The 25,728-nt window shown below is 37.2% G+C and overlaps 1 protein-coding gene across 1 annotated transcript in view; it reads left to right on the plus strand.

Annotated features, from left to right (window-relative positions):
* The window catches only part of LOC134756214 (uncharacterized), an 84,225-nt gene that overhangs the window by 44,089 nt on the left and 14,408 nt on the right, over window positions 1-25,728 (plus strand). The window contains exon 4 of the mRNA XM_063693043.1: window positions 17,974-18,361. Coding sequence (XP_063549113.1) covers window positions 17,974-18,361 — 388 coding nt within the window. The remainder of the gene's footprint in view (window positions 1-17,973; window positions 18,362-25,728) is intronic.

Below are 25,728 nucleotides of genomic sequence, written 5' to 3' on the forward strand. Positions count from 1 at the left end.
TTGATAGTCCAACAAGCCAATGCGATTCTAATAGCCCAATTCGTTTAGCTCGTTTCTTTTGTTTCGCCGAAATGACTTTGTTTAACGATTTACTGGCCCATTCGTGTGACGAATGCGCGTAGGACTGAATACCGTAAATTAGGGGCCATATTCTCGAATTCATATTTAATTTGGAGGGTCAAAACAATTTAACATATTCGAACTTAAACTATCGTGAGACATATTTCAAAATAGATCAGTATTTTCGCCAAAAGCGACTAAAAATAATAGTAAGTAAAAACCGTACTGATTTAAATATTTTGAATTTAACATATGTTTATTTATTTAAAATTTATTGCACAAATTTACACAAAAAGAGTACAAATGGTGGACTTAACGTCTTGAGGCATTCTCTACCAGTCAACCCAATGGTTGGCTGGTAGAGAATGTCTCAAGGCAATGCCCAATGGCTAAATAGACAGTTTGGTGCAGGATTGTAAAGAGTGGATATGAAAAAGATCCAAGTCGAGACTACTATGATACTATACTTACAGAAATATACATTTTAAATATACCTACATATTTAATTTGTACATAAAGCTTACCAACCTTAAGCAACCAGGACGGGCTGTTATAAACTCAAATTTAGACACAACACATTCGCACCACCGTATGCACTGTGTATTTTCTCCGATTTCTCGGAGACGGCTCAGTTGGACCAATTTAAAAAAAATCTTGTTTGGTTTTAGAGTTGAACTCATTATAATTACGCCAGTAATCTGATAATGTGATTCTGGAGAAACCGAGAGAACTATTAAAACTAGAGATGGGCCAAATATTCGGTATTCCGCATATTTATTTATCTATTATTGTAGGGATGGAATGAGACGCCAAATGGAAACCAGTATTTTATTGGTTGTAACTTATAATAGAACAAAATCAAGTCATACAAGTGAAGTACCTAGCTACAAAACATATAACGTGTGAGCGGAAAGTGGTACGCTGCGGCGTTCTCACTCCTTGCTCGATCTCTCAGGGGATGTCCACAGCTAGACTAAAGGTCAACCGAGGATGAAGGTTAGGGCGGTACGTAGTGACGTTCTCGACCCGTGCTCTACACTGCTGCACTAACTAAAAATGGAAAAAATAAAATTAATCTTTAAAAAAATGTAAAACCGACTTCAAAATGGTTAAAATAAAATATAATCCCGTGTTATATGCGCTAGCAACTGCTACGTATGAAGTCGGTGCCAAGCCAAATAGTTACAATGCGGTTATACGTATATCGGTTGTTTCTTTCTTATCGTTCCACAACAGAGTTGGATGATGGTTTGACGGCGTGTTTAAGTTTTGGCTTGGCACCAGTTGTAACACGGGATTATATTTTATTTTAACCTTTTTGAAGTCGGTTTTACTTTTTTTTTAATTAATTTTATTTTGTCGTCGATTCTGTAATATTCAAAATATATGAATTACTTCATACATTCTGAATAAACTTCTTGTTTAAACTTTCACGATTTTTACTCATTATTTTTTACAACGACGGGACTTAATCGCGTAAAATAAGTTCTAAACCACCACCACCACCACCACCACGGGGACAACGCCGTCCTCGAAACGTCGGAGGTAAATTTAAAACTTATTTTACGCGATTAAGTCCCGTCGTTGTAAATAATAATAAACTTCTTGTGACAGACAGATCGACAGGTGGACTTCGTTTCGTTGTGTTATTATGGGTTCCTGCACAACCGAGCGTGAGAGCGTGTGCAAAATTTGCACAAAAAGTTGCAGCGCATTCTGGTGAATCAAAATCGAAACGACTATCTAGTGACTGAATATCTAAATATAATTTTAATCTAAATAAATCACCTACTTACTCTTTTTGAAACACGCAAAAGCTTTAGTATGAAAAATACAACCTCTGATGTCACAACACATACACACCCCGGGGTGTCTGAATTACATACTTATAAACAACACATTTCGTTTTATGCGTAGGGTTATCCTTAGAACTACCTATAAGCATAATGTCCATATTTAATTGATATCATATTGGTATTGATTCTTAGATTCCGAATATGGTCATAGGCCTACACACAGATACTTTACGTCATTACTCTGACGGAAATTAAAACCTATGCCGTACTGAGTTAATGTATTTTATAGCGTTAACCATTTATTCCGTAGCATTACGCACGGAGTACCGGATTACGTGGGTGTATTTATGGATACGTAACTAAGTAGGCATAAGCAAGCACGTTATACAAACATAATAGGACTTTATGTTGAAATTTATGTTGTATTTTATATAGAGATGTAAAATACAATGTCAAATATTTCTTTACTAGCTTTTGCCCGCGACTTCGTCTACGTGGAATTAGTAATTTGGGTAGCTTGTTTTTTAACCAATGAGCTATTTATTGTTTCCCCATACAAACTTACACCTCCTTTTCACCCCCAAAATTTTACCTGTTTAACATTCAGCTTGTGGTAGCCCTGGTCTCCCATCAGTAGCGTCTCCAGAAGAAACTTGTTCAGCAAAATATTGCAGGCGCCGAGGGACGCATGGGAAGCCACTTCCAGGTGTTCCAAGTCTTGGAGAACTCAATCTGATTACAGCAAATAATACCTACTGCGTTAAACGTGTGGTAGCTCTGGTCAGGCGCCTGCTTTATCTGGCAGCCCTCCAGGTGTTCCAGGTCTTGTAGAACTTAACGTGCCTACACTCTTTGCAGAAGCAATCCAGGTATTCAGATCTTGAGCTTTCCCCATCATAAACTACCAGCGGCACGTTGAGCGAGTGTTACTCCTGACCCTTTGCACCCAGCAGCACTCCAGGTGTTCCAAGTCTTGAGCTGTATTTATCATCCACTACCAGTGGCACGCTGAGCGATTGTTACCTTTGACCCTTTGCACCCAGCAGCACTCCAGGTGTTTCAGGTCTTGAGCTACTTCTAATTACACAAAAGAGAAGATAAGAGAAGAGAAGAGAGCTCCCTTACACTTTTACGGGATGATTTCGAGAATAAAAACTGTTCTACAACCTTCCCCGCAACTAAAAATCAGTGTTAATGGTTTTCATACAAATTTATTTTCTACACTAAATATCCTATGCCCTTCCCCGGGACTTAAACTATCTGTATACCAAATTTCAACTAAATCGGTTCAGCGGTTTAAGCGTGAAGAGGTAACACACAGACAGACAGACAGACAGACTTTCGCATTTATAATATTAGTATGGATTATAGTATATGGATATGGATTGTCACATTTCTAAATAAAATAAAGTGTTAAAGTAATTACTTTAACACACACTTCTTTGGTAGGTACCAAAAAAATCTATAAACATTTGACGTTGACAGTAACTCCACACAAAAATGAACTGTCATAGGAATCGCCGCGTCAGGTCTCTACCTATATCCTCTTCTCTTCTCTTCTCTTAGCTTATCTTAGCTTACCTTAGCTTACCTTAGCTTATCTTAGCTTATATTAGCTTACCTTAGCTCACCTTAGCTCACCTTAGCTCACCTTAGCTTACCTTAGCTTACCTTCTCTCCTCGCCTCTCCTCTTCTCTTCTCTTCTGTCCTGTCCTGTCCTCATTCCTTCCCCGGGACTCATACTATGCGTTTACAAAATTTTAACTAAATCGATTCAGCGGTTATTGATTCCCCATATAAACTTCCACCCCCCTTTTCACCCCCTCAAAGGAGGATTTCTGGGATAACAACTACCCTATGTCCTTCCCCGGGACTCAAACTATATCTATACCAAATCTTGTTAATATCGGTTCAGCGGTTTAAGCGTGAAGAGGTAACAGACAGACAGACAGACACACTTTCGCATTTATAATATTAGTATGGATTTTGTATGTAAATTCGCCATTCAGCGTTCATTAACTACCTAGTCTACCTATGATGTAAGTAGCTGTAAAATATCATTGAAGTCGTCCTAAATGACCGAACAGGCGCATTAAACTAAACTATCAACTCAAGGTCGTGTCAAAATAAGATGAAACCCATATCAAATTGTTAGAGTTAAACCAAGACAAGTGCAACGATTAAGAGAGCACGCTCAGTGCAAGTGTTATTTATTTGTCATAATTTAATGAAAGTTTAACGTTTAAAATAACACTTGCACTGCATGTGCTATCAAAATCGTGGCAGACTTATCTTGGTCTAACTCTAAAACAGAATAGGCCTCCCGTTGCAGAACGCGTACCTATACTAATAATGTAATCCGATTACGCGTAGGATCTACTACGTGTAACTCTCGTGGCAAATCCGTAGTTATACTACGTACGAGCAGTATCATAACTCCCTTATCGACCCGATACCTTTTACCTAAAACCCTTTATCGAAAAGTTCTTTAGCGTGAAATTACATTATTTCCAATATCTTTAAAACTTGAATGCGGAATATTAAGGACCAGTTGCACCAACCACACTTGATAGACTAATCAACATCATTCAGCAGAGAACTATGAAAATTCTCATACAATACAATTTAGCGAACTTTTTAACAGTGACAGACGGTTTGGTGCAACCGACCCTAAGTACTGTCCGCGCGCCAATTCCGTGCATTCGGAGGTCGAGGAAGTGGGGGGGTGTGCGCCGCGCCCGTACGTACAAAATGACACCACTCTGTTAATACGCCCATCATTCCTAACATTCCTCAGCCGTGCACGGAATTCGCGCGCGGACAGTATGAGTGTAAACAGCAAACACGTATTGTAGATATGTTATAGTACTTAAGGCGTCGACACATGGATCTTTTATTGACGAGATATTTGTTACTGCGAGAGGTCTTACCCCCTTTTCGTCGACAAAACCCGTCAATATACCGTTTCAATATACATTAATGCAAGGTAAGAAATGGAAGCTAATTTGTTTGTTATTTTATTTCTATTTGGTGTTAGTGCTGTGCGTTTGGAGTGTTATAACTAGACATTTCTGTGCTGACTGCACTCGGTGGTTGTGCTGTGCATTTGGAACGCTATTCTAGGCGTACCTGATTGCTTACTGCATAAAATGGCTGTGCTAATCATTTTGGAGTGTTAATCTAGACATCACTGTTTGATATTTGCACTTGGCAATCTTTGGCGTACTACAACGGTACGGTGCGTTTACTGCCAGTAGCCATGGGATATTGTGGTGTTGTCACATAACTTCATGGTTGTCACATATTCCTTGCCAAGGGCACTGTGATATTGCTCATGCTTACCTGCCAATGGGTAGTGGACTATAAGCCACCTACAAGTCTTGCTAGATATACTTACCTACTGATTTTTGTAGCGTGTTCGTCTAGACACAGCTCTTATCTTTCAAATGTTTTTCAAATTTAGTAGCTCCACTGTTTGATCAGCATAGTGGGCAATTGCCAAATAAGGCCAAAATGAAGAAGTGACATTTTGCGATTGCTTATTTTTGGATGCATTATTTTCTGTAAAAGTCGCCAATGAAGTTCCTAAAATAGTACACACTTTTAAAGCCCACAGAAACCAAATGCCTGCCAGTCAAGGGCTTTCTTCACGGATTGATCAATTTTGATGTTACTCTCCTCATCGGGTACCTATATGATCTTATACAACGGCATGTTAGTGTATTGGGGCCATAGTAACTTACTACTGTAATATTTTACGCATTTTTCGTTGTCCATTAAAATGCAACGAGATTTATCTTTATGTAAAATTTTGTCCAGATTGTCGCTTCTTTTTCTTCACTTGCTTTTGTTTTTGTTGCTCTGCAATTCTTTTAGCCATTTTTTGCTTTTTATAGGTTCATATATTCGAATTTAAACTATCGTGAGACATATTAACTTAACTAACTTAGCCAGCCAGACATGTCGCGCGAGTGACTAAAAACACGTGAGCAACGTGAGTGAAACCGCTAAGTTAGTTAGGTTCATATATTGTATATTTTCTTATATTTTAGTGTGTGCCTACTCTAAAGCCTGCTTTCTTAGGAAATTCAGGAACCGACAAGTATTTTTTATCGATTTTAACAATCGCATGACAATAGTTCGGTTTGTAGATTGGCCGGGCCGTACTGTGCTGGATTTTGTAAAATCTTCAAGCCTATGATGTTCTCAAAAAGTTTAAATTATTTGGTTCACGGTTGACTTGGAGAATTTGTGGTGAGTGCAGAACTAACTTGCAATGTCCCAAATTAATTCGCTACACGGGAAAAAATTACTATTAGGGAACAAATATGTAGCAATTGATGAATAAGGGATTGATAATTATATTGTTGTGAGCTGTATGTCAATTGTTTTTAAATTAGCAGATTAAAAGAGGTGTAAGAGTGTCCGCTTAGTAAATTGAACAGTCCTTATATACATATATTAATATAATTTAACTGCAAGTATTTTAGCGGCAATTAATTTATGTACATAGGTAGCATATGGCATATAACGCCCATCATATTATTAAAAACCAGACAAGTGCGAGTCAGATTCGCCCAACGAGGTTTCATAACTTCCGTACAAATTTAATTTTCCCTGTACTTCTAGTATAACATGATATTACTTTAATAACAAAACTTCCGTGAGACACAGACATATTAAATATATTAATAACGGGTCACTCACGTATTTTAAGTCGAAAAACGCTCGACATGTTTCACTCCGTACCGAGGAGTGTCATCAGGAGCTTGCGTTGACGGTGACGGACCGGCGCAGACTGCGGGCCGCAGCCCTCCGCGCCCGGTGACACGGCGCGGGCGCCGGTGGCGGCAGGGGGCGCGAGAAACTACCCTCGTTTACGGCTTTATTGTCAAAGCGTTTTTCGACTTAAAAATTTTAAAACGCTTTGACTATAATGCCGTAAACGTGAGTGACCCGTTATTAATATATTTAATATGATATTACTTGCCAAATTTCATAGTTCTATTTCAACGGAAAATACCTACCCTGTAAATTTTGATTCCCTTGAGAGTGTCGGAATATACGTTTTTTTTGGCATAAACGACCGCATATTTTTTACGTTAACTTAGAAGTTTGATTTTTAACAGTTTCAAGGGACTAGACCTGAGTATGAGTATGTGGTTTTAATTTCAACTCGATACATCCACGCGTTTTCGCGGGCATTGACAGACAGACGGACAGACAGACGGTAAACAAAGTGATCCTATAAGGATTCCGTATTTTCTAAAATTTACAAAGTACGAGTTTATACATTGGCTTCTAAAATAACGACTTGGCATCTAATATTGTAAACAAGCTCTGGGTCAAAGTAGCTCTGACTTGGAAAATGCCCGGCAAAAGGACACAAGGCAAAAGGATATTGTATTAGTAAACATGACAAAAACTTGAATGTATATTTTTACTTACTATCATAACATAAAACATCTTCGTTTTAAATTTACAGCTGCTCATTCTTTAAACAAAAAGGTCTTCCTAAAATTGTCTCCCATATATTATTTCAGTTGACAATATAGTTACTTCTTACCAGCCCATAAGATATCGGTAGCTGGAATTACATTAAAATACAACGAATATGGAAATATTATGAAGCAAACCAATTGATTTTAGTATCCATTTCTATATATTTTTTACTTTCTGTTATTAAGATGCCCGGTTAAATTCGTGTCATCTATACTCCGCCGCGTGGAACCCTAAGTCTCAAACAAAGTTCTCGCGCGTCTACACTCGTCTCTAAAGGGATTTGGATGGGTTTGTCTTGTATTCCTTTTTCATTTTAGCTGAAATAGCCACGTGTGTGATAAACTTGTCAACAGAGAGTATTATTATTTAAGAGGTTTTATCCGACTCCAGCGGGTTCAATAGGAAAATGAAGAAGGTTCTATTATTATAAGTCACTTTCGGCGAGATTATTTATTTTAAATTGTTTCTTTGGTTACCTCGTAATATTGAATAAATTATAATAAAATAAGAATCATTCCCTGGTGAAGGTCGCGGGAATTCGGTGGTTGCGAGCGGCACAGGATCGGTCGGAGTGGCGAGCCTTGGGGGAGGCCTATGTCCAGCAGTGGACGTCTATCGGCTGATATGATGATGATGATGATGAAGAATCATTCGATTCTGAGCCTAAAAACAAATATACCCCTTATATATCCCTTATAGGGATAAGCTCGCCTTTGTACCTAAATTTATATGAATTTCATGTTATCAATTTTTGTTTTGTACAATAAAGTGATTTACTACTACTACTACTATATACATTTGTCTCGTGCACGTGAAACAGCGTGATGAGCATTGGCAGGGAAAGTAACTTAACAAAATTAAAGGGAAATTCTGAGTACAAAAGCGTTATCTCAATTTACTCCCAAATTGAGACACATCTATCTATAATAAAGACTTTCCAAAAATAAAACCAAACCGCTAAACTGTTTAGGTATACGTAGTAACAGTGGCGTTTAAAGATGGAGTTACAAGTATGCTCGGTATGCACTCTAAAACTCTAAAACAGTACCCTCTATCGTCAGTCTAATAAAAACTGCAATAGAGTGCACGATTTTATTTAATACTTCTTCTGGCAGCCTTTCAATTTTCTCTTAGAAACTGACTCGCGAGGCGAGTTCCCTGTACTTAAACTGTTTTAAAATATACTTGAGCCCATTCGTTTCACAATCGTACATTTTCAATCCGTTTCAGATATGTTTTGTTCGCATACAGTGATAAAGTGTTCGCTTTGCAACGGGAGCTCGACACTGATTTGAATGAAAAGAACGTGTCGGGAATGTGGCACTCGGGAGCTGCCATCATAGACTACATTTCGAGCATTACGTAATTTAAACCAGATACGCTACTCTCATACATAAACAAAATACATTGTTGTCGTTAATCCGAATTAATGGAAAGAGTGTGTACTCTCTCTTCCGAAAATCGTTTTTTCCAGATCGCGATTTTTGCCATTCGCAATTTTTACCATTTTATTTTTTCTCAATAGCTTACTTTCCCGAAAGCATTTCTAACCATTCGTATATTTTCCCAATAATTTTATTTTCCAGTAGCTTATTTTCCTGTAACGTTTTCGAACCAGTCGCATATTTTCCCATTTATTTTTATTTTCCAATATCTTATTTTCCTGTTAGGTTTTCTAACCATTCGCAGGCACACTCCGTTTGTAATGACGTAATGGTAGACCTGTAAAATGTACGTGTAAGTGTCTGCTAAATATAATGTAATCTGTGTTTGTACTTCTAAAACCGACGGTCCTGATGAAACGCGTAATGAGTGGAATTCATCGCGGTTTTATCAATGAGGTACTTTAAAGTTTCGGTAAACCTACTATGTACTTACACAAATGTACATACTAACTGTTTTGAGGGGCCCAGGGCCTGCATTTATACCTACCAAAACCTACTTTAATGTCGAAGCGTTACCAAATTTAGTAAGGTTTTCTTATTTAGTGTGAATTGAATATTTTGGTATGAGTGCCTGTCCCTTTGAGTGCTTATTATATTAAATTAAATTAAACGTGAATAGTTCAATATGTAGGTCGACTCAATAATATTAAACTTTTTAGCAGTTTTTGGTTGAAGAAATGTCACTTTTAGCACTGAGAGATCAGTATCATATCGGAAACAGATCGAATAACTAAAACTTGAATTAACCTGTACCTGACCCCTGACGAAAAAGGTAAAAACGGATTTGTAATTTTGCTCTTCTTTAGTAGAAAGGTAGTTTTATGTGTTAATAAAGTGAGGATTAAATTATGCTTTTATGAAATAATTTTATTATGCTTGAATTGTGTAATTTTGACTGTCTATTTTTATTTAGGTATTCAACTATAGAAAAATATTCAGGCATGGTGGAACTATTATTGGTAAATAATGAAGATTTAGATGTATTTCAAGATCGTAACTGCATTTAAATGTCTGAAGTCTATGCTAAGTAGGAAGCGAGCAAGCAGACGCGATAGAACCGTCAATTTTAAACTCTGATAGGAGCTCGTCTTCCCTTTGAGACTCTTTAACGCCACACTCTGCTCTTGAATTATTCATATTGTCGGCAAATATCTATGAAATATCGTAGGTGAAAGGGACTCTGCCAAATTAAATTCAGACCGTTATTGATATAGAGAATCGACGTTAAACACCTTTCCCGGTTTATGAAATTTAAATTCTTCGGCTTTAATTTATCTAACTAAGCGTCAGAGCTTTTATTAAGAGATTGGTAATAAATTAATTAAACCGAGAAAACAAAGTCCGCTGGACGATAAAGCTTTCGTATTTATTAAGAAAAATGTTTTATTTAGATGAGAAAAAAACCTTTGTACCTTTCTTGGTTGTACTTTGTAAAGAGTTCATATCTCTAGTTTCATACCTAAAATATTAGGTTTATTTTCTTCGCAGTAATAATAAAAAAACCGGACAAATGCGAGTCGGACTTGCCCACGTAGGGTTTCGTACTTTTTTGTATTTGTTGTTATAGCGGCAACAAAAATACACCATTTGTGAAAATTTCAACTGTCTAGCTATCACGGTTCATGAGATATAGCCTGGTGACAGACAGACAGACGGACAGAGGAGTCTTAGTATTAGGCCCGTTTTTACCCTTTGGCTACGGAACTCTAAAAAGGTTACAGATTAGGGAAAGTCCAGGATACTTACAGAAATCGAGATGTGGGTCCTTAATAAGAATTGTAAAAGTGTATCATCATCATCATCATCATCATGTCAGCCGATAGACGTCCACTGCTGGACATAGGCCTCCCCCAAAGCTCGCCACTCCGACCGATCCTGTGCCGCTCGGATGTTAAGTGTATATGTTAATGAAAATAAAGGGTATATTTGTGAAGAGTGGACACCCAAACAACGTGGCAGGGGAAGCCATCAATCTTGAGGGCCGACACCGGGGTCCATCCACTTCCGGAACTCTTTCTACGGCCGCCTAAACTTTTGCAACTTTACTGTGACAAATGGTCTGAAAGGTTATTTGAGTGCAGACTTGATAACAGCTTTGTTAATTAAGCAACCAGCGTTAACAAAACATAGTTATTGTAAATTACTCATAGCAAAACAAGTTGTAAATTAATTATAAGTAAGCATATGATGTAATGTACTAATTTTCATTTTATAAAAAATCAATAATGTCTGCTGTACATATGCATGTAGATACAAAGTTGAAAAGGGTTCAACATTGCTCTTTAGCCCTCCCTATGATTATTTATTTTCTTTGTAACTAAGTACCTAGATGTTTAATGTTTTATTTATATTAAACATTCTCTTCATAATCAGCCTGAACAGATCCTTTGTATAAATATGTAAGGGAATAATTTTGTAGGTATTTGAGGCAGTTATAATGGATCTTGGAATCCGTTAATAATTCAACAGTTTAATTTCCTTTGCGGCTGATTGAATCCATGGGTGGCAACCTCGGCGTCCAAGAAAATTGAATCCTCACATTCAATGCGGACTTCGACAATTGCCCGCCTTTATCCATCCGCTTCCCGAATATTATTAGGAAACTTATTTATCCTACTATTCAGTCACAGAATTGGATGTTAGTATACTTTTTCAATGAAAATCAACATACTTTTAAATATCGCTTAGGCTTTCAGAAGAAATAAGAGTAACAGATTTATATTGCGTAGGTACTTATTTAGGGTAGCATTATGAGAAATAGGTGCATGAACCACCTGTACCACCACCATGTACCATTAACTATAAAATTATAAATGATTAACTAAAACATTGTAACATTAAGGTAAGGTTAAATGCAGGGGGGGGGGGGGGGGGAACACTAAATGTAGTTAACGTCGGTAAAGATGCAGGCGATTTCTATATCTTGCTCCCAGACAACCTACTTTTGCGTAAAGTCGACTTCCGATGCTTTCGATTTTGCAAACTACGTCACCAGATGTCACTATAAAATTGATACAATTTTAAGGCATGAATACAACATTGAGAAGGTTGCATATACCTAGCTTGTCAAGACCCGTCTTTATTTATAATGTTGTTACCTGGCAACGGTTGTTTACATGCAACATGTCAGACAAAAATAAATGTCGTAAACAGAAACAACCTTATTTTTTTTATAAATATTAATTTTAAAGTGTAACCAATATTGCAACACCTGGAGGCTTAAAATTTTAATAGTGCTCAAGTGCCAGGAAGTTTTTTGATAAAAAGGAAATACCATAATTGGCGCTCACGATGCGCAGGCAGCTAGCGATGAAAAATACCGATGACATTCTGCAAAAAAATCATGCGAATTGATTCCGCTAAAGACACGTGGAAGGAACTAGAGCGCATCAATGAAGGTACCTGTTTAAACAAGAGCCTATGCCTGAAATTCTTCAGTTACAAGATGGATTCGAATTATGACATTTTTGAGATCGTTACTCATGTAATAATTTTAAACAATATCTGGAGCAAACTGTGAACGGAGCTACAGAGCGTGGCGTGGCGTAGGTATTACCCCAAATTCTCCTATGAGACAATTATTGCAAAGAAAATGGATATGTATAGAGTCAGAAGCTGCAAGTGATGAATTCAACCTACTTGATACCAACTTGGTACTTACACCCAGTGTTGGCCGACCGTTAATTGTAATTAACCATTAACCAGTACAAATTGAACCGTAAGCCGTAACGGACGGTTACAGTTTACGGTTCAATTTGTACTGGTTAATGGTTAATTGCATTAACGTTTCGGCCAACACTGCTTACACCTGCTTTTATTAGGTACTTTATGTTTTTGTTAGATTAATTCCACTCTTTATAACCATTTCTGCATAATGTTAGGTCTACTTGGGTGGTTTACAAGTACATTTTTTGTTTGATACCTTGTAATAAAAAGGTTACAAGAAATCAAACAGAAAATTGACTTGTGAACCGCCCAAGTAGACCTAATATTATGTAGATTGAAAGTACACGTACGTATGTATATGTAGTTGTGTACGCACACATACATAGTTAGTTTCGGGAGCAAGTCAGAGATGGTGCTTTCAAATGAGTTTCCATAAAATGCTTCAAGTGGGCTCTCTACCTATTATACTTACTTTACTCTTTGGTTAAATGTGTGTCTTTATACTAATCATTTGTAATTCGGATCCCGCACAACTATGATGTCACAACCAACTCTTTAGTGATAAACAGTATTTACTTTAAGTTTATATATATATATATAATTTTAATATATATATATATATATATATATATACGCGTATGCAGATTGAAGGTTTAATATGTATACCATGTACACTAAACAGACCTGTAACGATTGTTATTAATAAACTTTCATTTTCATTTTCATTTTATATATTAAAATTTTTCAATCTAATATAATTATCTAACTCGCACCTTTGGATGACAAGTCGATTCCAAGGAACAAGGCGAGACATCATTTCACAGACGTTCGTGACAAACGGACAGACAGACAGACAGATTTAGACGCACGAGTAATCCTAATACGACCCTTACTCGTATTCCATTTATTCCTTTTGAGGTACGAAATCCTAAAAATGGAAAGTAAAACTCCCTAGGATGTGACAAGCCATGCAATTTTCTAACCGGCGATCTACTTATATAAAGAAACTTTTTCGAACAAGAGAGATAAAAACTGTGTAAAATTTCCCCATCGGCCGTGTACGTAACCGACCTTTCGTAACTGATAGCGAAGGAAGAAAAACTATTTTATTTTATTAATTTTTGCTGAATATACATAATCATAATCGGTAGCTCTTAAGAGGCCCAGGGCCCACTGACTATCAGTCCGCCGAACGATATCGGCCTGTCCGTTGTTCGGAACTGTCAAATTTTTGTTCTAAGTGACAGGCCGATATCGTCCGGCGGACTGATAGTCAGTGATGGGCCTTTAAGGTTTATCATTGGATTTCAATTGATTCGTACTGAAAACGTCAACGTGCTTATATTTATACAGATTAATCTGTTATCTATATAGGTAGCTCAAGATTTGTATAAATGCAGATAAATTTGTATATATGGCAACATAAAATGAAACTACGGCAGACTAGCAAGTTAGTAATCAGCACAACTCTCGCCGACTTGCCGTCGCTTGAGTAGAATGTTTGCTTTAGTTTAATTGTCCTGTCAGTGTCGACGTGAAATGGTGCGAGGTGTCTATAATGTTGCTACTTTGGAATCCAGATGCTGAAATGTCCGGTGGTTTTGACACTAAGTGTTAAGATAGTTCAGCGGGTGCATTATGGTTACATTATGGTTTCATCGGAAACATCAAATTTGCAACATTTTCGAGGACACGAGGATAGCTGTTTGTCGTAATTGTCAGTGTCACAAGGCCTCTCTGCATTTGTAGGGCGCGATTCACGACGCGAAGCCTAAAGGGGCCCACTGATTACCAGTCCGCCGGACGATATCGCGCGGCCTGTCAGTTGTTCAGAACTGTAAAATTTTTGGTCTACCTGACATGCTGATATCGTCCGGCGTACTGATAATCCTGTCCCTTACCCCTTACCCTTTAGTGAGTGAGTGAGGTCCCGCGAACCGATAATTTTCATTGCTTTTTTTTTCGTTTTATTTTCCCCGACTAAGAAAGAGGACTAAATCATAGTACTCTATGACGTAAATACCTACTTTAAAGGCGTTTGTTATTTCGCAGTTATCTTAGAAACATGTTTCACAACAGCTTCGTACCGCTTATAAATGCAGACAAATCGGGATTTGTCTGGTTTGTTGGTGATTACAATTTATTAGCGAATACACTAATGGCCACCTGCTGCCAAATTGTATTGCTAGCATTGTAGCATTAATGCTACAATTTTCCAGCTTGCAGCAAACAGAAATATTTCGTGGCTATTGTTAGCGGAGCATTTAAGCTTGAAGCACACAGGGCATGTTTAAACAGAAGTCTCCGATATCGCTGCTAAGCATACGCAAACACCCCTACCACAGAACAAATACACCCTGTGTGTATTAGGCTTTATGTGTGTCGCACGTTATTACGTTCGTGTAGCGCATCATCAACAAGTGAATGAAATGCAAATGCGATTTATGTGGATACAATGAGCGGCGCATCTTCTATTTGCAGTATGTAAGAGTTTGTGTGTGTGGAGTTATTACGCATGTGTGTGGGGGAACACAATTTGCGTGATGCACACGTCATTGTTGTGCCTGGGGACAGTACAATTCACTCGCGGTTATTATAATAACGGTGGTACGAAAAACCCAAAACAAATTTAATGCTATCCTAAACTTCATTATATGTAACCACTATATCTGCTCATTAAGCATTATTACAATCAGTTTGTCGTTTGTTATCGAATTGGACGTTCATTTACGCCATTAAAGAAAGAGATACAATACGAATACTTGGGCATATAATTACTCCTATAATTACAACCACAGATTTACCTTTACAATAATGGTTATTCTTACTTTCTAGTGGTTCTGTGCTTACTACATTATTTATTATTGGGTTATCTCCTCGGTAAGTTATGATAATTACATTTAGTTACTAGCTGCAGCTTCCCCGGTCCGCGCTAACCAATGGTGGTACAAATTTACGTAATGGGCGTTGGCAAATACTTATACCGCTTGCGTGATGATGGTGCATATGTCATATTTTCATTTTTAGGGTTCCGTACCCAAAGGGTAAAAACGGGACCCTATTACTAAGACTCCGCTGTCCGTCTGTCTGTCACCAGGCTCTATCTCATGAACCGTGATAGCTAGGCAGTTGAAATTTTCACAGATGATGTATTTCTGTTGCCGCTATAGCAACAAATACTAAAAAATACGGAACCCTCGGTGTGCGAGTCCGACTCGCACTTGGCCGGTTTTTTTGGGTTCTGTTCCAAAAAGGTGCAAAAGGAACCCTTATGGTGCGACTCTGTCCGTCTGCCTGTCTGTCTGTCTGTCACATTGCTAAATATCTCGAGAACTACTGAAGATATCGATTTGAAATTTGGAATAGTTATGAACAGCACTAACCTTAACACATTGGAAGTGTAATTTTTTTAATTTTATTTTATTAATTATGAAAAATGCCCAATATAAAGAGGGGGTAAAAAGTCAAAGTCTAGTTACTAAGTCGAGTGGGATATCGTTTGAAAGAGCTCGAATTAAATATTGCAAAACAATTTTTTATTCGTTTTTCATAGTAAAAAAAATTGAATAATGAAGGAAAATGTGAAAAAAATACCATTATCTCCGAAGTTTACCAACGAAATTTTACATAATAATAACATTATCATAAATATTACAGGAAAAATATAATCACACCTCTATCTTAAAAACTTTTTTTTTAATTATCATAAAACATTTTTTAATTTAATTTGCAATTTAAGCCCATTTTGTTATACTTTAAATGTCTATGAGATTACACTAAAAATACCTTCATTCAAATAAAACAAAAATCTTTGAAATCGGTTCACATGATAAAGAATTAAGTATCCTTGAAAAACCAACGTACATACAGGTCGCGCGAATCAGTTAGCCAATTTGCCGATAGATGGCGCTGTACACAATTACGCTTAGTATACTTCTGGTCACGTCTTTCGTGATTCTATTTACATGAGAAAATTGAAAGTTTGTGCAGAACCCTCGGTGCGCAAGTTAAACGAACTCGCACTTGACCGGTTTTTTTATATGGAGTACAAGTAGCTGGCACGTAAAATGTTTGTAGACATTTTATGGTAGTTCTGCACATAAATTTATTTAGAACTAACATTTACGTAACAAAATACGGTAAGAACTAATCTTCCAAGCAAATTGAAGAAACGGTCATTCATGTTGATATGATATCATTCGACGCGAGAGAGGTATACCTATGTAAAGTGTACGTTCATCAAGCGTTGCATAATATATAAATATAAAAAATACACAAACATACAAAAAATGCTGCTTACAAATAAAAAGAATGCTGGTTATATTTTAAGTAAACAAAGTTATTTCCCTTCTCCTATGCTTCTTTTCTTTGTTTTGGTCAGTATTTGCGCTTCGGTTTCCAATCAAATCAGACTGAATTATAAATCGTATTAATTTTTTCCAGTCTAGATAATAAAGAAATAATACATCTATTTGGTCGCCAAATTAAAAACTTTGTCTGTTATAAAAATTAGTTAAATTGCAATGACGTTTAAAATACGTGATACATATATACTAAAGTACTCTGGCATTTTACGTTTTTATCAAAAAACTTCTTTCAATATGTGTATACATGTACTCGTATAAGTCCTATATTCTATAAGTATATGAATTACGGCAACTACGGAACCCTACACTGAACATAGCCCGACATGCTCTAGGCCGGTTTTTTATTAAAAATACATATATCCTATATAGGTTTACGCTTATGAACTGAACATATTATAATGAGCTTTAATTTATGAAATGCAATGTGTTGTGGAAATGGAGATATAACTAAATGAAGAATAGTGAGCTAATTTGACGGTTTTTATTTGAATACGGCTGAAATACTAAAAAAAGCTCTTGGAGTCCCAAGACTCGGTTGCAGAACTATACAATTATTTTTATAAGCTCTTGTGAGCCCGAACCAGCTGTTATTCAATATTCGTAGCCAGATTTTCCAATAACTAAAAGCGTTTTCTTGTAAAAACATTTTCTGTGTACAACCAGACTACTACTTCAACACACTACCCATTTGATTTCATAAACTATGTGAGGTGTGCAATATTGTAATGTATTATATTGTATTGTACAATTGTGCGTTAGCGCCCTCTTAACTTTTGTGGGAGAATATATTTAAAATAAGAAAAATGTGCACCGTACATGTGGAAGAAGTGAAGCTTCTAATAAATAAGCGAAGTATTACGCGGGATATGTTGTTATGTTGCTGTATCGCAAGCGATCAAGATTTTCCGCTGTACTCTAATTTTCACTGCAATTTTTTTATGAAATTTGTAAATAAAAAAAAAACTGATTTAAACTAACACGATTTTCACTCATAATTTAAAACTAAAACGTGACTTAATCGCGTAAAAGCTTGCGTTTATTAACGGCCTGACGTTTCGAACGTGACGTTACGTTCGTGGTCACATGCATACTGGCAAGGAATTGCCAAAGAATTGCCCGAGAATCTGGAATCACAGAGGATCTGGGATGACGTTCAGTCCAAAATTCTGTACGACGACCTTCTTAGCCACAGCACTGGTTCAGAACGTGCCAGACTCTTGGCGGTGGGGACTAAAGAGGCCGGGGCCTGGTTGCACGCTTTTCCTTCGGTGCACACCGGTACTTTTTTGGAACCCAACACCATGCGCGTGGCAACCTGCTTGCGGCTGGGTGTCCGTGTCTGTGCTCCTCACCGGTGCCCTTGTGGTGCTGATGTCGATATGCAAGGCCACCACGGGCTTTCGTGCCAGAAGAGTGCGGGGCGTTTCTCCAGGCACTCGTCTCTCAACGACATCTTGCGACGCGCGCTCGCCAGCGCTAACGTGCCGGCTTTGCTGGAGCCTTCCGGCGTCCTCAGGGACGATGGTAAGAGGCCGGATGGAATGTCATTGATTCCGTGGGAGATGGGGCGGGTGTTTGTGTGGGACGCTACTTGCGTGGATACACTAGCCCCGTCCCATCTTCATGGCACTTCCGTCTCATCGGGTGCGGCTGCGGATGCGGCTGAGCGGAGAAAAAGGGCCAAGTACAGCTGTGTCGGCCAGAAATATAGTTTTACCCCTTTTGGTGTGGAAACACTCGGCCCGTGGGGTCCCGGTGCCCTGAAATTTTTCGGAGCCTTATCTAAGAGGCTGGTGGACGTGACTGGGGACCGTAGGGCTGGCAGCTTCCTCGCACAGCGCATTAGTATTGCAATTCAGCGGGGTAATGCTGCCAGCATCTACAGCACCTTGCCGAGGGGCGAATTTTTATTTTAGTTAAGGTTTAGGATAGGTAGTATATTTTAGTTACGTTTAGTTTATAAGTTTTGGCAAGGAATTGTATCAAGATCTCCTTGCTGAGCGGGTTTTGCAATAAAAAAATCATCCCATCACATACCATCGGATGTCGTGAGTATTGTGTGTAGGCAAAGTGACAACGCTAGCGTACAAGTTAATAATTAAGATCAAGTGCCGGTAGTTCGAAAAACCCGCTCAGCAAGAAGATGTTGATACAATTCGTCGCCAGTCTGCCTGTGACCACGAACGTCACGTCACGAACGTCAACGTTCGAAACGTCAGGCCATAAATAAACGTAAGTTTTTATGCGATTAAGTCCGGTGCTAGTTAAAAATTAGAAAAATGGAGTTCTGACGAGGGTACAGTTAAGGGCATAAATATATATACATTCCCAAAATTTCAAAATATGTGTACGCTCTTACACCTTAGACAATAAAGTCGTATTTACATATTTTTGAGCTATTTGTCTGGATCGATATTTTTGCCTTCGACTGTACAATGAAAATTAATGACTATGTTATTTGTTTTTTATTTGGTTGTATTTGATTTGCATCCGAATAGGTACTTACTCCTCTATTGTTAAAATTACAAAGGTTAAAAAACAAAGCTACTCATTTAAATTTCCATCAAAGCAACATAACTGGAAGTATTGCGAGGCAACAAAGGCTTGAGCGCTTAAATTGTCGGCGGGCGGCGCGGGCCGCGTGACAAACTCACTGATCGTCACCCACGCACACCGCCCTACATGCCAACCATTGGCTTACACAGCATACCAACGGATTATGTTATCTGTGCCAGAGAATTACTATAGAGTTAGACCAAGCTAAGCTGGCAGTAATTTTGATAGCCCAAACTGTGCAAGTGTTATTTTAATCGTCATAATTTCATAGAAGTTTGACATTTAAAATAACACTTGCACAGTCTAGGCTATCATAATCGCTGCAAATTTAGCTTAGTCTAACTAATATTATTCTATAATACTTGCAGTACCTTCGTTTTAAAGTTTTTAGTTGCAGTAGAAACTGTGCATGTATTATTTTATTTACTTTTAAGTTTATTTAGCAAATAATGCAGATCTCTGACGCTCTTTCTAATTAAATACACGTACGATACACACGTACGGTTTACATCTTTTTTCCGTCACTTGTTAGGATTTTCCTTGTGTTTTCATTGTTTGTATATTATTGTGAAACAATGTTGCCTCATTTTTACGAATTTAACATATAAAAAAAATGTTTGCAAAGTTAATAAACCAAACTTTTATACCTACATGTTTTGGATAGTTATAACTCCGATTAAACTCAAAACTAGAAAAATATCTTTATGAAGTTTTTATTTTATCCAACAAAAATACTGCGTATATTTTTTATTTCCCTGTTCCACTAATGTTTCAACCCAGCAGCACCGTGAGAATACACTAAGCCCTTCCACACCGCGTACATCTCTGCGGATTGCGAAATTGCAAACAGAACTCGTATTCCTTCCCATCACACCTGTCGTCCTTAAAACTTTATTGCTTGGCGTCTTCATTAGCTCCGAGTTTCTTTGAAACCGGTGAGCTTTTGCGTAAAGTAAATCTACATTTGTATTGCTGTACGAAGATATATTTTGAGACGGTATTATTGATAGCTACATATTTAAGATGCTCTGGTTTCATCTTTATATTTTTTTAAAAATTTGCCAGTTGCAGAGCATTCGAGTACCAAAATGTTTGTTGCTCCATTTCTTACAGCAGAAAAAGCATTTTTGTCATGAATATTGAATATGAAGTCTTATTAAATTAAACCATGGAGCCAAACCACACGTCACTAGAGAGTGTTGCACGGAAATATTTATTATATCGATAGGTTTAATGTAGAAGCAAAATCCAAGCAACCTGAAATTGCGATCATATTTAGTTGGCGAAAATAGACCAGCAACCCATAAATCTCAATAACTAGTATTTATTGATAACTATTTTAACTTATAATTTTTATTTTATTTAGATATTTTTCTTAAAAGTTCACCTGGCGAGGCTGCGTCACATCACCAACTACATTTTTGGATACCTACCTAAGTAGGCACCAGAACATCGTTATTAAGAATTTCATTTTGCACGCGTTTATAATATGTATTAATTCATATAATGTAGCATAGCATTTCTTTGAAAGAGGTGTTAAATTGTTTTGTAGCTGACTTTAAATAACATATTTTGGAAGAACATAGCCCTACCCTGAAGAACGCAGTAGGGACAGAAAAAGCAATTATACTTAAGTACACAATAATTTGACCTATGTGCTTAATTGGAACATGTTCGATTGTACAGCAAACACCAAAATTCCCAGTAGTTTATGTGAATAATACTATAACTATGTAAGTATGTATTGTTTCTATATTACATTAATGGATAATAATCACAAATAAAATAATATCAGCACATGAGACCTAAACATTTTCTGTAAGGTCTCATGGGAAATCATAAGAGGAAATCTCGTTTATGGATACAACAAATGCATTGCGTATTTCTTAAGTTTTATCAACCTTTTTATAAGTGGCTCAGTTTACTATATTTATTCTGTGTTGTGGTATATTTCACGAAAAGAGGAAATAGTTACCTTGTGGGTGTAGGTATATCATAGGTACTGATCGTGATCATGGATCGCTAAAAACAAACTTATGATTTTAATCGTTAGTTTGCTCATTATAGGTACTTTGAATATCTATGGCCTACATAATATAAATGTCTAGTCATTCTGAGATAAATATAAAATAATTCTCCAACCACTTACAAACTGTAACCTCAAATATCCACTGAGCGTCGACGCCAGGAGTAAACCTCAAATATGAAACTAGTCACCACATTTCTAACTTCAGTACTCGGTTATAAAATTGATGATCATGGCGTTTAGAATTTTATTCATTAAATTTCTTTAAATTGAATGTATAACTACTGTGTAGATAAAAATAAAGTTTTGTAAGTCGTAGAAAGTTATAATATTTAACTATAAAGCATTATATAAATATCGAATATTGTATTTCGAAGGAATATTTTATTTTGAATATTTATAATTTAATCCATGTAACCTCGAGCGCCGAACGCATCAACGCGTTACGCAACTTAGTCAAAAATCGAAAAAACTGCGTTTTTTTTTGGTTGATTATAACCATAAAGGACTAGTTTTTGATTGTACCTACTTATTGTAGTTTCTAAGAGCAGGAAGAAATATATAACATATACTGGACCTGGGGAGCCATGGAGCCAACCCTTTCCCTCCCTTTTTGGGAGGGGGGGGGGTAGGCACGGTACAAGCTCGTGGATACCGGGCCAAATCAGCTTTGTTTGACCTTAGGAACAATCGTACCAAGCGACATCGCCTGAGACAAAAGTGCATACCATACCATACCATTTACTCACTGCACTTACATAGCCTATGAATTCGTTATTTTTTTTAATAAAATAAATAAATAAATAGGTATTATAGGCCAATTTTACTCAGATCGACCTAGTTCCACAGTAAGCTCAATAAGGCTTTGTGATGTGGGCATTAGACAACGATATTTTATATATAATACATAGGTATAGGTGTATAAATACTTATATACATAGAAAACGTCCATAACTCAGGACCAAATATTTCTGATAAAAACAAATAAATGCCCTTACCGGGATTCGAACCCGGGAGCCGGGACTTCCTGCTTCGTAGCCAGAGTCACTACCTACCGACTGGGCTAGGAGGCCGTTAATTATAAATATTGAAAGGCTTTATCTCGGAAACTATTAGATCTACAGAGACAATTCTAGTCTCGTATTGTAGCAACTTTGACTACCTACCTACTTTAAAAACGTCTTAAGAAGGTATATACTATCAAAAACTAGTCCTTTAGGGTTATAATCGGTCAAATCTGAAAAAGACAAACCGAAATTTACGCGGTTTTTTCGATTGTTCAACTTGCGTTCGGCGCTCGAGGTCACAAACTTGGATTATTCATTGGGCCAACATCATAAACAAGTCTGCAACAAATCAGAACTACCGGATTTGACGCAAACGCTAAATGTATAAAGTTACTGGATTAATTATATATAGATCCAAGCCTGTCTATTTTTTGTCATACCAAAATATAACGTCCAAAAAAAGTCTGATGGTAAACTAATATTTAAAATATTGGTTGAATCTGTGCAATTAATTTTGGTGTAATTAAATAGGCATGTTATAAGGCAATTTAGCCACAAGCAAAGCATGTCACATTTCTAACACCACACGGTACGGGAGCGAGACTAAACGGCACCGGCCTGTGGCACCTATCACCTATACATCATTCGTTCCATTCGTCGTCGCCTCCTCTAAAGAGGTACGTATAAATTAGATTTCCGAAATTAAAGAATGGGTTAACAGTTTAATTAATTTATAGATTCGTTTTCACTAAGTACTTAAAACTAGTTTTCCGAAACACCTTCACATAAAATGTGGCTTAACGGGGCTGTAAGTTTTTAACTTCTACGCAAACGAAGTCGTGGGCGGATCCATGTAAATATGTCTGGTACTGCGTTTAACGTTTATCCAAGGCGTAAACGTATTCTCTGATCCGCTTACCGCGTCCCGTCACGAGCTTAGTTAATGGAATACCTACTGGAAAATCTTGCGTGAGTAATACGAGCTGACTGGGCACCTATTCCCAAATGTGCATTGAACCCATGAACGTGAAACCAAAAACGTAATCACTGTATTCACTTGCTCGCACTAGAAGACTGGCATATGTGTGTGAACGAGACACCATATTGAATAGAAATAGTAAGTTTTTGTTTTTGAATAAGACCTTTTGTAAACGAGCTACGGTTGACCAGCGTTGAGGATATTATTAACAGTTAATATCCATTTACTTACTGAATACTTCTGAGCGATATATGTATATTTTAAGTGCTTGGATCACATTTAAGTGTTTGTATTGTGTTGCGTAATTACAAGGCTCTGTAATTATCATCTAATTAACCTCGAAGAAACCGGTTTATATTTATTCTTGAAAAAAACTAACAAACCACTTCAGTGGCAAACAAGTATACAGCTTGCCTATGCTAAGCAGATACTATAGACTACGGACACCTGCAATCCTGCCTGTCCAGTAGTGTCACATGTACGTTGTTCATCCATTAACCTACCTAACTATTCACTTTTTTTGTAATAACCCCATTGCAAGTCCATCGAAAATACCTCGGCACGAAGCTTACGTTGGATAGTCTACTTATCTATCTGTCGGGTAATTATGGTATTGTTTGCCTACGCAATTGTAATCATACTAATCATATACTAAATAATTCGCCTGTTTTCCAAATTTAAAGTGACTGCACTGCCGGGAGAAATTATTCTACCCCTTTTCTACTTGTATTTTCTGAAGTAAGGTTAAAATTATCCCGGCTGATTTCATACTAAATGAGTTGTTATTTTTAAGTTTTGTTGCTCATTTTTAATGAAAAGTAAGTTAAATTAAACATCAAAGGGCATTGTTCTCCATCAAAGTCACAGTTAGCGTATTTCCGTTTCCGGGGAAGATGCAACTACATATATATAGGTAGCTTCCGCCCGCTCCATAGTGCCTTGTCTCGAATTAATGCGCCTCGTATAAAATGTCCCACCAACCACACTAAATAGCCAAAGTTTCCTTGTTTGCGCAGAGTCAAATCAGTTCTGAATCCACTGTGCTGACAATTTCACGTAATTTTGGGAACATAAACAAACATTGTGTTTTCTCCAACGTGCTTGGAAATAAGCGAAGTGCATGATTTTCGTCTTTTCAAATTCAAAAAGTTGATGTTTTCCTACCAAAAGGTGAAAACGTCTTAACATTTGAATTTGATCGTAATAATGGAAATTCGTTTTCAAGATAAAATTGAGAGCCCCAAATAAACTTACAAGGGCGGATATCTCAAAAACTAGATATCGCAAAAATTGACGAAATAAAACTTGTAACAAATTTAATCACCTTTCATTTTGTAAAAGTTGCTATGTCGCTAAGACATAGTTTCCGAGATATAATCGAAAAACAGAAAAATGGAACCTTCAAACCCCCTTCTCCCCCCGGCTACGGCCGGGAACTTTAGATATGTTCACCTCCTCTAACTAGTCCAAACAAAGTTATGAAGTAAAAAATTGTGTTCCAAGCATTTCCGTCTATAACTATTTTTGAGCATTTATTTCCTGGCCTATGCTTCGTAAACCTTGCATACATTCTCGGTCAGATCACTCGTGTCCCAAGGCTGGATTATGGAAATATGCGCTTAATGGCATAGGTATGAGGTTTGATATGGCTTAACGTGTTTGTTGATGGGTTTCCTATGCAAATACATCGGTAAGTTACAAGGCACCTCCAGCCTCTAATAGCGACGCGGAAGAGAAGTGCTTGCAAGCAAGGTTCCTGTACGTATAGTCAGTGGAAACAATTTGGATTGCCTGTCTAAGTATTATATGGCAGTCTTGTCACAAATTGATCTAATCTGACAGTACTTTCAATAAGGCTTGTGCAACTTCGTGGACAGGGTTACTATCGACTAGGCTAAGAGGCCGAAAAAAAAGGTGACTTACAAGTGTCAACATACCCATAACTTCAAAGAGGACAGGTTTATATTATACAATAAGTTACCACTTTACTTTATAGCTCTATAAACATAAAATCTCTATCTATCTAACATCTGCGTAGTTGTTTCAGTGTAAAACGATAGGAATATCCTGGCCGCACCGATCTATCTAAATATTCTATAGAGTAGATCAAATTCAGGACAATTTGAGAAAATAGAGAACGTCACCAGACCCTCTGGACGGGATTTTCGACATGAAGATGAAATAAAGCAAATAAGTAGATATGTTTACTCTACTATCAGATTATCAATAAGATCATTACAGGTAGGTATACTCGTAATTGCATTAATACAAAGGTTACCATAATAATATTCTGAAAGTAGCAGGTAAACAGTTACTGCATCGA

Source organism: Cydia strobilella, chromosome 3, assembly GCF_947568885.1.
Source record: "Cydia strobilella chromosome 3, ilCydStro3.1, whole genome shotgun sequence".
NCBI lineage: Eukaryota > Metazoa > Arthropoda > Insecta > Lepidoptera > Tortricidae > Cydia > Cydia strobilella.